Genomic DNA, 17,325 nt, shown 5'->3' on the forward strand with positions numbered 1-17,325 from the left:
GTGACTTTGGGCTCATTCCTGTACCTCTCTGAGCCTCAGTTTTCTCCCCTATATAATGAGTGTGACTGTATATACCCACACAGTGCCTGGCACAGAGAAGGTCTGCAGTGAGCAGCATCCCCCTCCCCGCACCCTTTGCTTCACAATTGTGCAATGCTGGTAAAATCCAGCCTCACACCTCAGGCCAGCCACAGGGCCACCAGCATGCTGTCTGTGGAACACACTTTGAGAACCACTGATGGAGCTCTTCCCAGCACCAGCTCTTGGAGGGAGAGGCTCTCAAACAGAGGAGGCAGGGGAGGAAGGGAAGCCGGCCCTGGGGCGTTGACAGGACAGCCCAGATTTCTCCAAATCAGGTGAGCAGAGCAGGGGCCACATCTGGGGCATCCCCTGCCACGGACAGGGGACAGTGCCTGCCAGCTTGTCCCTCTAGACTTGGGCAGCTGAGCTGAGTGCCTCAAAGCCCTTCCCCACCCCCTGGTCCAGTCCTTCATGGTAGTAAAGACATGATTTGTTTGCCCAGGGAGATAGAATCCTCCACGCCAGCCTCCTCCGCCCCATGTTTCTCCATCTGTTCCTCTCTTTGCCTCTGAGTCCTTCTTCTATTTCCGATCCTTCTTTCCCTCCTCTCCAGCCCCAACCTGCTCCCACCTTCTTGGCCTTCCTTTCTCTCTCCCTCTCTGTCTCTGTATCTCTGTCTGCCTCCCGCTGCCTCCCCAGTTGCTGCTTCTCTACTCTCCGGGTGAATTAGCATTCATGCTCTCCCTGGGCTGTGAGCATCTCCGGCCCCCTGGAGGCCCCTTCCCCACCTGCAGCTGGCCCAGTGGCATATCCAGCTGCTGCAACCTCAATTCCTGACAGCTCTCAGGGAAGGCCAGGGGAGCTCTGCTTACCCCAATAAAATGCCCTTCTGCAGAGGCCCCTGCAGGCAGAGGTTCCCTGCCCTGCACTCCCCCACCCCCAGCCCCAGTGGGCGAGTGGGCGTGAGAAAGAAGCCAGGGTGGGAACTCCCCAACCGGGAAAGAAGGGGAGGGAAGGAGGGGGAGGCTCTGCGTTGGCCACATTTGCATGAGACCAGCCGAAACCAGATGGTCAGGGTGGTGGAGTGAGGCTGGCCCACCGCAGCTGGCTAGCAAACGAGCAAACGTGAAAAGTGGGGATTCAGCTGGATCTACTTTGTGGTGAGGAAGAGGCGGACATCCAGCAGCCAAAACAAGGAAGGGGAACGGGGGGAAAGGATAAAGAGAGGGGAGGAAAGAGGGGGAGAGAAGGGTGGGGATTGGGGGCCCAGAGAAACCAGGTCAGGGAGAGAGGAAGGGAACAGAGAGTGCCCAGCCCTGCTATTCCTAGACATCCCCCTAGACATCCCCCACCTGTAAGTCCCACCCTCTCCCTGAAGTCCCAGGAGCCACCCGGGCTTGAGATGCCCAAACTCAAGCTTGAATGGGGGAGGGGCTCGCTGCCAAGTCGGGGCTTCTGTTCAGGGCCAAGAGCCTGGGTGCCTAAGGAGGAACCTTGGACTCTCTGTCCCCTGGATCAGGGCCAGATTCACAGGGATGGGAGCAGGGACCAGGCCCAGACTCTGAGGCCCCCTTTGCAGAGCTGGTTGAATGTCTAAGGACTCCAGGGCCAGAGATGTCTGGTGACCTACCCGTTGGACACGGCTGGCATGGGTTTGCCCGTCCTGGAATTCAGGCTGAATGCACCTATCCTGTGGAGAGAGGGGAAGAGAGAGCATGCTATGAGCTGAGTACCCCCATCCAGACAGGCCAGCACACTTGGCATCCAGATGCTTGGAGACAAGCAGCTGCTCCGGAAGTCATTGAAACAGGATCAAAGTCACAGGCCAGAGCAAGCAGAGCCCTTCTTCTGGGCAAATTCCTCTCCCTCAGTGGTTCTCAAGGTGGGATGCCCAGACCAGCAGCACCAGCATGTCCTAGGAACGTTATTAATAGGAATGTAAATTCCCAGGCCCAGCCCATACCCACGGGATCAGGAACTGCGGGGTGGAACCCAGCAATCTGTGGTGACCCTGGTGCCTGCTGCAGTTTGGGAACCCCTGTTCTCCCTTTCTAGCCTCCGCATCCAGACTGCGAGATGGGGAGACTACTGGAAGAATCACATGAGATCATGACATGGACTGAACTGTATCCCCCAAAATTCATGTATTAAAATCTTAATCTCCAGGACCTCAGAATGGGACTATATTTGGAGATAGAGTCTTTCTTTTTATTTTTTTTTTTTTATGTTTTATTTGAAACAGAGTATTGCTCTGTCACCCGGGCTGGAGTGCAGTGGCGCGATCTCAGCTCACTGCAACTTCCACCTACAGGGTTCAAGTGGTTCTCCTGCCTCAGCCTCCTGGGTAGCTGGGACCACGGGCATGCACCACCACACCCAGCTAATTTTTGTATTTTTAGTAAAGACAAGGTTTCACCATGTTGGCCAGGCTGGTCTTGAACCCTTGACCTCAGGTGGTCTGCTCACCTTGGCCTCCCAAAGTGCTGGGATTACAGGCATGAGCCATCGTGCCCGGCCTGGAGATAGGGTCTTTAAGGAGGTAATTAAGGTAAAATGAGGTCATGGCAGTGGGTCCTAATCTAATGGCTGGTGTCCTCATAAGAAGAGGTGACTAGGACACAGAGGTGCAGAGAGAGATGACAACGTGAAGACACAGAGATGAGAAGGAAGACAGCCATCCTCACAAGAAATGAACTCTGTTGACATCTTAATCTCTGATGTCTAGCCTCCAAAATTGTGAGAAAATTCATTTTTGTTTTTTAAGCCACTCAGTTTGTGGCATTTGCCACAACGGCCCCAGTGAACTAACACAGATTTCACAAGCAAAATACTGACGACCCTCATGCCTGGCCCAAAATATGTGTCCAGTAAACAGGAGATTTTCACAGGGTTTAGTCAGGAAGACAACTAAACTAAGACACATAAAATATTTGATGAGGTAAAAGGTCCACCTCCCCCTCCAATATTGCCATCAACCTCTGTATTTTATTTAATCTTATCTTATCTTATTTTATTTTTGAGAGGGAGTCTCGTTCTGTCATCCAGGCTAGAGTGCAGTGGTATGATCTCAGCTCACTGCAACCTCCGCCTCCTGGGTTCAAGTGATTCTCCTGCCTCAGCCTCCCTAGTAGCTGGGACTACAGGCACGCGCCACCACACCGGGCTAATTTTTGTTTTTTGTTTCTTTTTTTTTTTTTTTGAGACGGAGTCTAGCTCTGTCGCCCAGGCTGGAGTGCAGTGGCCAGATCTCAGCTCACTGCAAGCTCCGCCTCCCAGGTTTACGCCATTCTCCTGCCTCAGCCTCCCAAGTAGCTGGGACTACAGGTGCCCGCCACCTCGCCCGGCTAGTTTTTTGTATTTATTAGTAGAGACGGGGTTTCACCGTGTTAGCCAGGATGGTCTCGATCTCCTGACCTCGTGATCCGCCCGTCTCGGCCTCCCAAAGTGCTGGGATCACAGGCCTGAGCCACCGCACCCGGCCTAATTTTTGTATTTTTTAATAGAGATGAGGTTTCTCCACGTTGGTCAGGCTGGTCTCAAACTCCTAACCTCAGGTGATCTGCACCCCCGTCGGCCTCCCACAGTGCTGGGATTACAGGCATGAACTACTGCGCCCGGCCAACCTCTATTATTTTAGATCTTGCTTGTCCTTTAAGCCTCAGTTTCAAAAGCTGTCTCCATAGCAAGCCTCCCTCAATACTCCCCCACCCCCAGAAAGAGTTCCCTGTCACCAACGGTGGACCAGGTGACAGCAGGCAAGAAACAGACCCAAATGACTAGTGGTTTTGGACCCAGGCAGCTGGGAGTTGGGAAGCACAGACACCCTCCCTAGTAGGGCATCTCCAACCTGGCAACCCACGTAAAGCCCTGGGTGGGGGTGCTGCTGGAAAGAGCAGATGCTAATGGGTGTGCTACACTTAGCACATGGTTAACACTGAAGTGAGCACAGGGGCAGATGTTCCTAGAGAAAGAATATAAAATTATGAATAAAAATTGTTAGAAATATGTCCTAAGAGGGAGGGGCCTACCAAATATGAATGTGAATTTTGTATCCTTTTTTTCAAGAGGCCCTCAAATTCTATAAGCTACAGAGGCCTCCAAAACAGGGGTTTTCCCCTTGTTCTCAATAAATGATAGCTATTTTCATTGTTTTCTAGGAACCCAGAGATGAGACCTTTTGGGAGCCAAGGAAACATTTCCAGGAGCCCAGGGACCATGAGTTACTGGGGGTCCCGGGCAAGGATCTGGAAGAGAGATCACACACACACGCACACACACACACACAACACACTGCAGTTATTATTATTATTTTGAGACAGAGTCTTGCTCTGTTGCTCAAGCTAGAGTACAGTAGTACAATCTCGGCTCACTGCAACCTCCTGGGTTCAAGAGATTCTCGTGCCTCAGCCTCCCGAGTAGCTGGGACTACAGGTGTGCACCACCACGCCCAGCTAATTTTTCTGTATTTTTAGTAGAGAGAGGGTTGCACCATGTTGGCCAGGCTGGTCTTGAACTCCTAAGCTCAGGCTATCCACCTGCCTTGGCCTCCCAAAGCTCTGGGATTACAGGTGTGAGCCACCGTGCCCGGTTCACACTGCAATGATTGATCATGGTGAGGGGACAGCGTCCAGTGGGAACTTGGCAGAAGCAAGCGGGGGGCTAATGATCTCTCTTTCCTGGGCTCTTTGCCTTGTGGCCTGGATGCCCATCCCAGTCTGCCCTCTCTTTCCTGGGCCCTGCCCATGAGTGTCAACCTAAAATATTCAAAAGGCTCGGGATCCAGTTAAATTAGTTTATTTAAATGCAAAGTGTGAGGGTGGCCGTCCAGAGAAACATGGACACCAAAAAATGGTGACCAGTGTTCCCCAGTGTGGGGAAAGGTAAGAATTGTTTATACAGGCATGGGCCCTGCCCCGGGACTTCCTGAGAAATAGGGACAAGAGAGGTCACCCTTACCACCTGGCCAGCCCTGGCTGCCCCTGAAGACATCCTCAGGCTCCACTGTGAGAAGCCTTGGGATTCCTCATCCCAGAGCCTGCTTCAGAGCAACAGCTTTTTTCTAAAAGCAAATTAAGTTCAGGGACTGCCAGGGACAGGATGGGATGGGAGGGGCCTCACTGTAGCCAGCTCTGGCCTACAAGCTGTGAACAATCTTAGGAATATGCTATGTGTGTAGAGCCCTGGGTTCAAATCCCAGCTCTCCCTCTTTCTAGCTGTGTGTCCTTGAGCAAGTCACTTCCCCTCTCTGGGCTTCAGTTTCTTCTTCCACACTATGATAGGGGTCAGGGTGGGAATAGATTATATGGTGTCTAGTCTATTCCCTCCTGAGCCTTCCCAGGAGATGGGGCTCTAATAACCCAGCCTGGGTTCCCCTGAAATACCTGGATTAGAAGCCCCATGAGAGCAGTGATGCGTGGGGTCTCTTTATTCCTAACAACCCTGCAGATGCCAGTCATAGTCAGCTGACTGCTTTGCCCCCCGCCCTGAGCCAACCCCCAGCTGAATGGGCAGGAACTTGACCCACCACTGGGAAAGCAACCCAGACACTCACGTGAGGGGCTTCTCCAGGCGGCTCCCAGGGGACCCCACAATCTCTCCAAGGGTGCAGAAGGCCTGGCCCAGGAAATCCTGCATGTCCAGGGAACAGAAGAAACCAGTGTCACCCACTCTGCTCACAGCTATCCCACCTCCCCCATCACCCAATTCCTGGAAGTGTGAGAGCCCTTAAATGACAGGGCGCAGCCTCAGACACACATTCCATCCCAACAAAGCCCCGGGCCCACCCGAAGGATGGCATTTCAGAAACTGTGGAATTGCTGAGCGGTCACTGGCAGAACTCACGTGCTTGGATAAATCGGGACTCTTAGAGTCAACGTCGTATCTGCAGGGAACACAGAGAAATGATGAAGGTAGCTGTGGATGTTCTGCCCAATCCTGCCTGGGTTCTCAAGTTGAGTCAGGGCCCCTGTCCCCCAAAAACAGGTCCCAATGCAGTGAATATTTCCAGGAGTAATTGTTGGAAGGCATGAAAGGGAGCCTTCTGGGTGCTGGACATGTTCTGTCCTTGAGCTGGGTGATGATTAGAGGGGTGGAAATGGATGTAAAAATGCATCGTGGAGTAGGCGTTAAGATTTATGCACTTCACCATGTGTATGTTACACCTCATTAAAAATGGAAAAAATTAAATCAGTGAACTCTGTCCGCCCGGCTGGTTCACAGGTGGCTGAGCCACCTTACCTTTCGCTCCCCTCACTTACAGAGTTTCCCATCTTTGCTCTTTGCAGCCAAGCCTTGGCTGCCCGTGGTGCTAATACCTTGCTTCTGACCTTCCCTTATGGCTTCACCCTACCCAGGCCTGCCCAGCTTGCCCACGGGCCTGGTCACTCAAGAAGGAGGGAGGCATTAACACCTTCACCTCAGCCGTCTACAGGCAGCGTGATGCAGCTGGCCTCCTCCCCTCACCTGGGGTCTGCTCACCTGGAGCCTCACCTGCCACCTTCCCCCAGCATCTCCCCCCGCCCCCCCACTGGCATCTCTGTGGCCAAACAGCCATGCCAGGCCCAGATGACTCCTGCTGAGAGATGGTCATTCTCTTATCAGCCCTCTTCAAAATGTCACCAGGTGACTTCTCTACAATGGGCTGTGCTGACTCTCCTCGGCCTCAATACCTCCCATCATTCCCTCCAAAGTTATTTCCTTCCACTGCATTCTTTCCTTTGCTCCCTAAGGTGCCAAACCCCCTTCTTTCCCACTCTGACCACTCTTCTGTGGGACAAAGACTTTTCAAACCATCCCATACCCCATAAAAACAACATCACAAACTCCCCGGCCTGTTTACCAAGCCTGAAATCCCACCCTGATCTTTAATGTCAGGAGAAAGGCACTCTCGTCTTCCAATGGATGCTAGATGCCTGAGCCCCACCAGCCAGGCCACCTCTGCGGGAGGGGAGGCTGCAGGGACCCTCTCCCAGAACACGCTTAGGCAGAGGAAGCAGCCAGTGGCTCCCTCCTGGTTACTAGGGGAGAAAAGGGCTCCCAGAGGCACAGCCAAGAGTAGCCTTCAGGATCTTTCCTCAGCAGACATTCCCCGGCACCAAGAAGCTTGCCTGATGCCATCCCCAACTTAACTGAGACAAACTGTTAAATTTGTCTCTCCTGGTGAGGGTGCAGGCAGACTTCAGCTAATTGCCACTTCTATCCCAGGCCAACCTGGGCTCCCGCTAATATCTCAGCTCCTACCACCTCCCCCAACCATCTTCCACTTACAAATCAAAACGGAGGTTCTGCTTCTCCTCGAAAAAGTAATCCACAATGAACTTGCGCACGAAGTCGGGATTGAGTGTGTTGTCGATGACTTCGGTGCGCCCAAACTGCAAGAGAAGTTGGAGGGTAAACCTCAGGACCGGGCTGGTAGGGCGGGGAGAGCACTGGGCTCAGAGCCCCTTAGTCCTGGTTCTGGCAGTTATGAAAGCCCTGTCTCTCCAGGCTCCTGACATCCATTCCCTCCCAATCAAAGCATGAGTTCTTCCATCTGACAGTGGAAGGCACGTACAGTATGGTTCCAACCCACATGGCTTCTCCCCATCTCCATGCAAGCTGATGGTCTTCATACCTGAGCAGGCCCTTCCCTTCACCTGGCCTCCCTGTCTCTGCCAGTGACATATCCTCATTCCCTCAAGGCCTGATGTAAATACCACCTCCTCCAGGAAGCTTTCCTGATTCCTCCAACCAGAGAATTTTATTTCTCTGAGCCTCCCCGAACTTGTGCCCACTCCATGACCACCATTCTGAGAATTGATTCCACAATTAGGTGTGTACTTATTTGATTCCCCAGTTGCAAACACAAGGGCAGAGGCAGGGACCATAGGAGACCACCTCCTAAAAGATCCCCACCTTTTGGTATTCATGCCCTTGCATAATCACCTCCTGTCGAATGTGAGCTGGACCTAGTGACACACTTGTACTGAACAGTGTATCGCACAAGTCATAGAATGTCACCTCCAAGGTTATGTTATAAACAACGATGACTTCCGTATGGGCACCTTCTCTTGCTCTGTCTTGCTTGCCCACTTAATAAAACCAGCTGCCATGTTGTGAGCTGACTTACGAAGAGGGCGGCAAGGAAAGGAGGAGGCCCCAGGCTAACACCAGTGAGGAACAGCGGCTGTCAATCTGCCCATCCATAAGAATTGAAATCCTGCTGACAACCAGTGGGTGAGCTTGCAAGCAAATCTTGCCCAGTTGAACCTTGAGATGACTGAGGCCTTGGCCAACACCTTCACTGTGACCTTGTGAGAGAGACCCTGAGCCAGAGGACCCATTAAAGCTGCACTCAGATTACTGCCTGTTGTTTAAACCACTAAATTCTGGGGTGATTTATTACTCAGCAATAGCTAACTAATTCAGAGACTGAATTGTCTTGGTTGCCCTTGCAGCTGATATTCTAGAGTTTTGTACATAATAGGCAGTCAATAATTGAATCCCAATCAGTTTCGCAAATGACTTTAGGCCAAGTCACTCCCCATCTTTGGGCATCAGAATCACCTAGAGAACTTGGTAAAATACAGATTGTGGAGGGCCTCACTCCAGAAGCTCTGACTCAGTAGGTCTAGAGTGGAGCCTTGGAATCTGCATTTTAGAAGTCCTCAGGTGATGCTGATACTGTGGGTCTGGGGACTCCGCTTTGAGAACCACTGGGCTAGGTGGTGGTCCACTGGGATCCAAGTCTCCTGCAGGCTCCACAGGCCATAGAGGAGGGCAGAGTGGGCATGAGTCCAGGCCAACCATCCCATCAAAGCAGCTCTCTTTTGTATCTGCTCAATACAGTAGACATTTTGAGCAAAATTTTTGTTTCAAAAAAGGGGTGAGGGGCTAAGAGGTGACGTTCAAAACCACTGCATTTACAATAGACTATCATTCAGCCTTAAAAAAGGAAGGAAATCCTGTCATGTGCTACAACATGGTGCACCTTGCAGAGATTGTGCTAGTGAAATAAGCCAGTCACAGTAGGACAAATAATGTATGTGTCCACTTATAGGAGGTATCTAAAGTGGCCAAATTCATTGACATAGAAAGTAGAATGGCAGTGACCAGGGGCAGGGTGGAGGGGTGTAGGGGGAGTTGTTTAATGGGATAAGGGTTTCAGTTTTGCAAGATGAAAATGTTCTAGAGACCTATTTCACAACAATGCAAATACATTTGTAACTCTACTGAACTGTACACTTAAAAATGGTTATGCGCGGTGGCTCAAGCCTGTAATCCCAGCACTTTGGTAGGCCGAGACAGGCGGATCACGAGGTCGGGAGATTGAGATCATCCTGGCTAACACGGTGAAACCCTGTCTCTACTAAAAAAATACAAAAAAGAAAAAAAAACTAGCCGGGTGGCGGGCGCCTGTAGTCCCAGCTACTCGGGAGGCTGAGGCAGGAGAATGGAGTGAACCCGGGAGGCGGAGCTTGCAGTGGGCTGAGATCCAGCCACTGCACTCCAGCCTGGGGGACAGAGGGAGACTCTGCCTCAAAAAAAAAAAAAAAAAAAAAAAATGGTTATGATGTGGCTGGGCCCGGTGGCTCACGCCTGTAATCCCAGGTTTTGGGAGGCCGAGGCGGGCGGATCATGAGGTCAAGAGATCAAGACCGTCCTGGCCAATATGGTGCAACCCCATCTCTACTAAAAATACAAAAACTAGCTGGGTGTATTGGCGCACGCCTGTAGACCCAGCTGCTTGGGAGGCTGAAGCAGGAGAATTGCTTGAACCCAGGAGGTGGAGGCTGCAGTAAGCCGAGATCATGTCACTGCACCCCAGCCTGGCAGCAGAGCGAGACTCCATCTCAAAAACAGAAAAAAAAAAGGTTATGATGGAAAATTTTATGCTATGTGCTTTTATTTCCCACAATTAAAAAACGAAAAACATTAGCTAGGCATAGTAGCATGAACTTGGGGTCCCAGCTACTCAGGAGGCTAAGGTGAGGGGATGGTTGAGCCCAGGAGGGTGAGGCTGCAGTGAGCTATGATCACACCACTGCACTCCAGCATGGGCAATAGACACCCTGTCTCTCAAAACAAAAGCAAATGAACGAAAAACCCACCACATTGTATGCTACATGAAGGCAGGGGTGCTGTTTGTTACAATATTTACCAGTAAGACAGGCAGGTGCAAAGCAAAATATTTTAAATGGGCTGTTTATTCTTTTTAATAATCCTGAGTGTCAGAGTGTCAGTCTTCCTTGATGGGGCTCTGCAGTCCAGGAAAACACCAGCACATGGGCCCCTCACACGTGTGGTAGATGAGGCCCTGGGTTACCTGGGACTTACCCTGAGTGTCCCTTCTACCCTGAATTAAGTTAGAAACTTCCAAAGGGGCTAGGCATGGTGGCTAACACCTGCAATCCCAGCACTTTGGGAGGCTGAGGCGGGTGGATCACTTGAGGTCAGGAGTTTGAGACCACCCTGGCCAACATGGTGAAACTCCATCTCTACTAAAAAAAACACGCACACACAAAAAATGAGCCGGGCGTGATGGCACACACCTATAGTCCCAGATATTTGGGAGGGTGAGGCAGGAGAATCACTTAAACCCAGTGTAAGGTGGAAGTTGCAGTGAGCTGAGATGACACCACTGCACTCCAGCCTGGGCGACAGAGAAAGACTCCATCTCACTGGAGAGGGAAGCTCCCACTCCAGGTAACATGCAGCACTAGATTTGGCATCTTGTTGTCCCTCACTCCCTTGGCGAGTCAACCTCATGTTCCAATCAATCTCATCTGCTAAATCTCTTCCTCTGCTGTGGCCTTGGTCCGGCCTCATCACTTTCTCACCTGGTCACCTTGACTACCATGGCAGCCTCCTAAGGGGCCCCCCCACATGTGCTAATTCCTAATGCTTGGAGCCTTAGCTCCCTGGCCATCCTGTTCTCCAACTCCCTACCCCTCCTGTGTGCACCCATTGTCCTCCTGCATCTCTAAGGCTGCACTTACTGCGCGACCTGATAATGATCTACGGAGTCTCTTTCTACCCCTCTAGGTTGTGAGCTTCTCAAGCAGCAGGAGAATCCAAGTTCTCCTCATCTTTGCAGCCCAGGACCTAACACAGCATTTGATACATAGTCGCAAGTTTAGATCATAACAGCTGCTGTTTATTGAATACATACAATGCACAAGGAGCGGTTTTAAACATTTTGTGCCATATGGACATTGACCAATTTTGCATCTATGTGTAAATTCATTTCAGCATTCCTGATCGTCTATATGTGTGTGTTGTTTGAATTATTTGAACTGGTTGCAACATCTTACTGGTTTCCTCATTAATTAACAAGCTTTGATAATAAATATTTGTCATGCTAATTTTATACTTGTGTGGTAGTCATGATTTTACCTTTTTAAAAAATACATGCTTTAACAGGTGCTTTTTAAAAATACCCATGCTCAAGCCCCACCACAGACCAATTAAATCCAAATCTCAGTGGGTGGGGCCTGAACAACTGCTTTTTTAAAAGTTCCCTTTAGGCCGGGCGCGGTGGCTCAAGCCTGTAATCCCAGCACTTTGGGAGGCCGAGACGGGCGGATCACGAGGTCAGGAGATCGAGACCATCCTGGCTAACACTGTGAAACCTCGTCTCTACTAAAAAATACAAAAAACTAGCCGGGCGAGGTGGCGGGCGCCTGTAGTCCCAGCTACGGGAGGCTGAGGCAGGAGAATGGCGTAAACCCGGGAGGCGGAGCTTGCAGTGAGCTGAGATCCGGCCACTGCACTCCAGCCCCGGCGACGGAGCGAGACTCCGTCTCAAAAAAAAAAAAAAAAAAAAAAAAAAAAAAGTTCCCTTTAAAAAGGGGATCATAATGTGATCCATCCGATCATAATGTGCAGATGGAGTTGAGAACCACTAACAAATGAGAATATAGCAGGAGGAGGGAAGGAAACTAACATTTACTGAGCCCCTACTAAATGCTCACCAGGTTAATGGATCATTAAGTTATCTCATTCAATTATCACAAAAATCCTGTGAGGTATTTTACACACGAGGAAACTAAAAATCAGAGAGGTTAAGTAACTTGCCCAAGATCACACAGCAAGGCAGAGCTGGGACCTAAACCCAAGTATATCTAACTCCAAAGCCGATTATATTTCTACTGCATCTAACTGTGAGGAGTCATCAAGCACTATGAAAATCAAATACAGATGAGGTTTACTTCACAAGCATTTATGCAAGTCCCAGTGTGTGTCAAGCAATGGAGAGGACATCAAATTGAATATGACTGGGTCCCTTTCCCATCCCCTAAATTCCGTAACAATCTTACAGTGCATGACCCCCGTTCCAAAAGAGTTCCTGCTTTCTCCTCTCTTGCTCTTATTCTTGATGAATACCTCCTGCCTTCAGACAAAAGGAACATGTCTCTTAATGGCTTTCCTGCAAAATATTCCAGGTAAACACCCAGGTTTGAGAAAATCCTCCTTTAAGGAAGGGACTGACTTCCTTCCTCTCAATACACTTGCCTTCCTCCTTCAACAACCTCAAAGCATCCCTCTAGCAGGATTTTAGATAAGCCCCAACCCAGAAGGAGCAGGCATCCTTTATGCAGTTTCCCTCCCCACCCCGCCCCAACCCCAGCATAGGCTCCAAGGAAAACACCCATTAAGGAAGATGACAAGGCTGCTTTTAAAATGGCACTTGCAGCTTCAATAGAGGGGAATACCCTAGAGATTGATTTTGCCTAAGAAGAAAATGGAGTTCCCCCGGAAACAGGACACTGCAAGCCCACTCCCAATATCTCCTAGAGCAGGAAAGGGGCACACGAGCTAGGCTGGACAGTGAAAGATGACTAAGACTCAGAGGTAGTTAAGACATGCAGATCACAAACAACCGCAAAATCCACAATCTGGGAACTTACTGGAGATGTTTTATAGCCTTCATTACTTGGATGAATAACAAAGGGGAAAAAATGCTAAAACTTGGATTTTAAAATCTGAGAAGCCACCAAGTCCCGTCAGGCCCAATGTACACCCCATTAATAATGGCAGGAACACAACTGAAGAGACATTAAAAAAAAAATCATTTTGGCGGCTGTATTTCATTCTGCATAGACTTATAGAGTTTTCAAGCCAGAAGGGACTTGGAGAGATGAGATATTAGCAGCCGAGCATTGGGAACCACAGGAAGGCATGCAATCTAAGTGCTGTACAGCAAATCCTGCTTAGGGAAGGAGCAGGGGGATTAACCCCCCACCACCTGTAATACGGAGCGCAGCCAGCCCTGTTCATTCTGCCAGCTCCCTGGGCGTGACAGTCCATGCTTTCAAGCCTTTCTGAGCCCTCTGTCCATACTTTGGGCTCTGAGGATACTGGGAGTGAGGGATCATCACTTTGCTCACAGACCACCAAACACTGGTAAGCACAGGAATTCTGATGAACAAAGGCTGACGGATACCCAGAGATCTGCATGCAGGATGTGATGCAGAGAGCCCTAGAGAATTGTTAGGGAAGGTGGGCAAGTGTGCAGTGGGGAGGTTGAGGGATGAAAACTAGGCAGGAGGCTGAGTGACAGGGGAGGTGACAGGGGACCTCCCTGACTCCCGGGGCTGGGACGGCCTCCTACTGGGCAGAAGGAAAGAAAAAGTACAAATGAGAAGGAAGCCTAGAAATGAGGGAATTTGCCTTCTGAAAGGCTCTCTTCCTGGCAACAAAACTCAGTGGAAAAGGCTGACATGCCCCAAAAGATGCTCCCAAGGGCTCCGAAAACCTCTATGACTAAGCTCCATGAATATCAATTAAGCAGCATTAATTACATACCATCAGTTCCAGTGAGACCCTCAAAGTGGGGGCAGACTTGAAACTTCTTTGGAGACTAAACTAGGTGACTCCCTGGGACTTTACCACACAGAAGAGCTGGGATGTATGGGGCAGGTAGGCAGCTGTGTCGCCAGACCACCCTCAGAGGGAAGCCCAGAGCAGGGCTGAGGTTGAGAACCCAGGTTGGGCAAGCAAGGTCTTCCTGCCCCACATCCAACTACGGGGCCAGGAGGGGCCAGCCTCTGTCAAGACATAGGCGCCCAGCCCGCAGGGAGCTCTTGGGGCTGGCAGTTGGGCCTGGGCTGATTTGGAGGCTGGAGAGTCTCGTGCTGCTGCCTGCTGCCCACCCCAGCTCCAATCTTCATCCTACAGGAGATTGCTTCCCTTTGAACAGGATCACTATTGTTTCCTCAACCTGTGGCTTCCAGTGGGGTTTGGCCAGTGGGAGGCACTGGCAGATGGGAGACTGGAAGAGACAGAGGTTAGGGTATTTCCTCCCACTCCTGCCCAGCCTCAGTTCCATGGTTCTGGGAGGGGCTGCTTCCCTCCAGGACCACAGACCCCACCAGGCAGGCCCTCTACCTCCCTCTCAGAGAGCAGCACTGCCTTCTCCCATCGCCATGGCAAGCCTGGGTGGTAACTAACCTGTAAGAGGCTTATGCTGTGAATGGAGGCTGGGACTAGGTCTGACAATTTTTATCCCTATAGCTTCTCTACTCCCTAGCGCAGTCTCTGAACTTCTGGGATTACTGTGCCGGCTCCCTTGTTAACACTTCCTGTGGGTCTGGGTGGACCCATAGATCAGGTGATAACGTGAGTGTCCCTGACCTAACACCCTGCCCAACCTCTATCCCTTTCCCTGCAGCCCCCACACACAGAGAGAGAGACAGGAGGGAGGGGGGGGGGGAGAGAGAGAGAGAGAGAGAGAGAGAGAGAGAGAGAGAGATTGACAGAGAGAAGGAGAGAGAGAGTCCTCAACTCTCCTGTGATTTCCTTTTAAAAATATTAACAAGTTGGGCTGGCACTTTGGGAGGCAGGAGGATTGCTTGAACCTAGGAGTTTGAGATCAACCTGGGCAATATAGTGAGACCCCATCTCTACAAAAAATAAGAAAATTAGCCAGGCATGGAAGCACACATCTGTAGTCCCAGCTACTTGGGAGGCTGAGGCAGAAGGGTCAATTGAGCCCAGGAGACTTGAGGCTGCAGTGGGCCGTGATCACGCCACTGCACTCCAGCCTGGGCGACAGAGCAAGACCCTGTCTCAAAAACAAACAAACAAACAACAACAAGAAAAAACAACCAAAACAACCACCAAAAAAACCTAAATTGACCTAAGACCTGATTTTAGAGCTGGAAGGAACCAAATCCTCTCAATTAACACATAAGAAAACAAAGGCAGAGAAGGTGGGCAGGGGGGCTGTTCTGACCAGGTCACACAGCTCATTAGAAAACGGATGCTGACAGTAACCCAGCCGGTGGGGCTCCCAGCGCTGAGTGGAGCCCTGGGTCACCCAGAAGTCTGTGGACACCCCTGCTCAGGTTTCTTTCTTCCTCCCGATCCTCCTCCTCCTCCTCCTTCTGCTTGGTATCCTGACTTCTCAACTTCAAAACACTTCCACACATCCATGATCTCATGTAATCCCTCCAATGACCCCGTGGAGATGAAATTATTATCATCCACACTTTACTGATGAAGGAAAAGAGCTCTTGGAGGCCAGAGAAGCCCTCCCAGAGGCAACCCATGGTGGGTGAGGAAGGGCCAGGACTCGCAGGAGTGAGAAAGGCAGAGCATCCCTCGTGCTCACCACAGCCCCTACCTCAGGCATGCATGGGTGTCTCACCGCAAGCCTGAACAATCTTCACAGCCCTGGATTTAGGCAGCTCTTGCCTTTTTACAAATTACAGCTGGATGGAGCTTCAGAGCCATGCACCAGCTGCAAAGCCCCCAGGGGCTGTGCCAGTGGGATAGGAGGCTGGAGCTGACAGACTGCTCTCCACCTCACAAGCTTCCCACCCTTCCCCAGCCATAACTCCCCCTACACTTTTCATATATTATTGATGGCTCCTTAATTGGGGATTCTAAAAGCCTCGCTGCAGAGCCCAGCCCTGGCCCCTCATGAATCATGTTCACCAGGATTAAAATTAGAGGCCAGAAAGCTACCTGACTCAAATAGAAACGGAAAAAGGGAATGCTTTCCACGGCTAGCCCTGGGAACAGGAGCCAGGTGGGGGCGCCCAGGGGCTGGGAAGAGTGGCTTGAGATCTGTGGACAGGAAAGGAGGGCCTGGGGATTTGGCGGAGCAGGGAGGATCTGGCCATGCCAGGCGGGCCACCATCTTGGGTCTGGACAGTTCTCTCTGGTTCCGTCACTGAAGGAGTCCAGAATTCTGTGGCTGCCCCTCCTTGTTGCAGTGAGGAAAACCAGGTCCAGAGAGAGATGGCGCTTGCCTAAAATCACAGGGAGTGAGCCATGACCTTGGCACCTTTCGTTTATTTGGCTCGGTGACCTCCCAAATGGCTGCCTGTTTTGTTATGGCTTCCAGGTAAGGCAGGGCAGAGGTGGAGACAGGGGCCCTGAGTTAGGGGAGCCCAGGCTCCCGGTTCTCAGGCCTGGGCAGAGAAGCCTCCGTATCTCGCCCAGAGACCAGGGTAGGGTGTGAAACTTCACCAAGCTTAGAATGAAAGATTTACTGCCAAAAAGCTTAGTTCCAGGCCGGGCGCGGTGGCTCAAGCCTGTAATCCCAGCACTTTGGGAGGCCGAGACGGGCGGATCACGAGGTCAGGAGATCGAGACCATCCTGGCTAACATGGTGAAACCCCGTCTCTACTAAAAATACAAAAAACTAGCCGGGCGAGGTGGTGGGCGCCTGTAGTCCCAGCTACTCCGGAGGCTGAGGCAGGAGAATGGCGTGAACCCGGGAGGCGGAGCTTGCAGTAAGCTGAGAACCGGCCACTGCACTCCAGCCTGGGCGACAGAGCGAGACACCGTCACAAAAAAAAAAAAAAAAAAAAAAAAAAGCTTAGTTCCTAATTAGCCATTGTTCCAGATAATCTGTTCAATCATCCCAGCTCCTGGGGAATGACCCTTTACGATGAGCCTGGCTGCCAAGCTACCAACAGAACACTTTCCTCCGCCCTGTCCCCACCCCCAGCCTTCCAGCCCAAGGTCTGACTGTAGAGGGTGGGGGGCCTGAGCAGTCCCCACCCTAAAGGAAGCCAAGCATCATTGAGGGGGCCCTGGGACTTGTCCCCCAGCTCACCCCAAAACATTGATAACTCCTGCCCAATGGCATCACGATGTCTGAAATGATACTGTCAATGGTTGCTTCCTCCAGATAAAGCATTAGTTTCTCACTTAGGGCTTCTTATAAGAAGAGCTATTATTGAGCTTTTTCTGCAGGCCAGGCACTTTACACGAATTAGCTTATTTACTCCTCACAGCAGGCTTGTGAGCCTAAGCGCTCAGCCGAGATCCCCCAGCTGGGCAGGTGGCAGGCCCATTTTTAAACTTGACTTT

General features: G+C 51.1%; 1 protein-coding gene across 2 annotated transcripts in view; it reads right to left on the bottom strand.

Annotated features, from left to right (window-relative positions):
* Positions 1–17,325, bottom strand: part of CPNE5 (copine 5) — a 98,352-nt gene that overhangs the window by 52,544 nt on the left and 28,483 nt on the right. Inside the window, exons 4-7 of one of the 2 annotated variants that reach the window (XM_030929487.1) lie at positions 7,288–7,391; positions 5,863–5,902; positions 5,573–5,649; positions 1,652–1,711 (exon numbers count right to left, since the gene is read on the bottom strand). In XM_030929487.1, the coding sequence (XP_030785347.1) occupies positions 1,652–1,711; positions 5,573–5,649; positions 5,863–5,902; positions 7,288–7,391 (281 nt within the window). Of the gene's footprint in view, positions 1–1,651; positions 1,712–4,799; positions 5,081–5,572; positions 5,650–5,862; positions 5,903–7,287; positions 7,392–17,325 lie in introns of those variants that run through there. The other variant, XM_030929488.1, reaches the window with a different exon arrangement.

The sequence above is a fragment of the Rhinopithecus roxellana genome, chromosome 4 (genome assembly GCF_007565055.1).
Source record: "Rhinopithecus roxellana isolate Shanxi Qingling chromosome 4, ASM756505v1, whole genome shotgun sequence".
NCBI classification, from domain to species: domain Eukaryota; kingdom Metazoa; phylum Chordata; class Mammalia; order Primates; family Cercopithecidae; genus Rhinopithecus; species Rhinopithecus roxellana.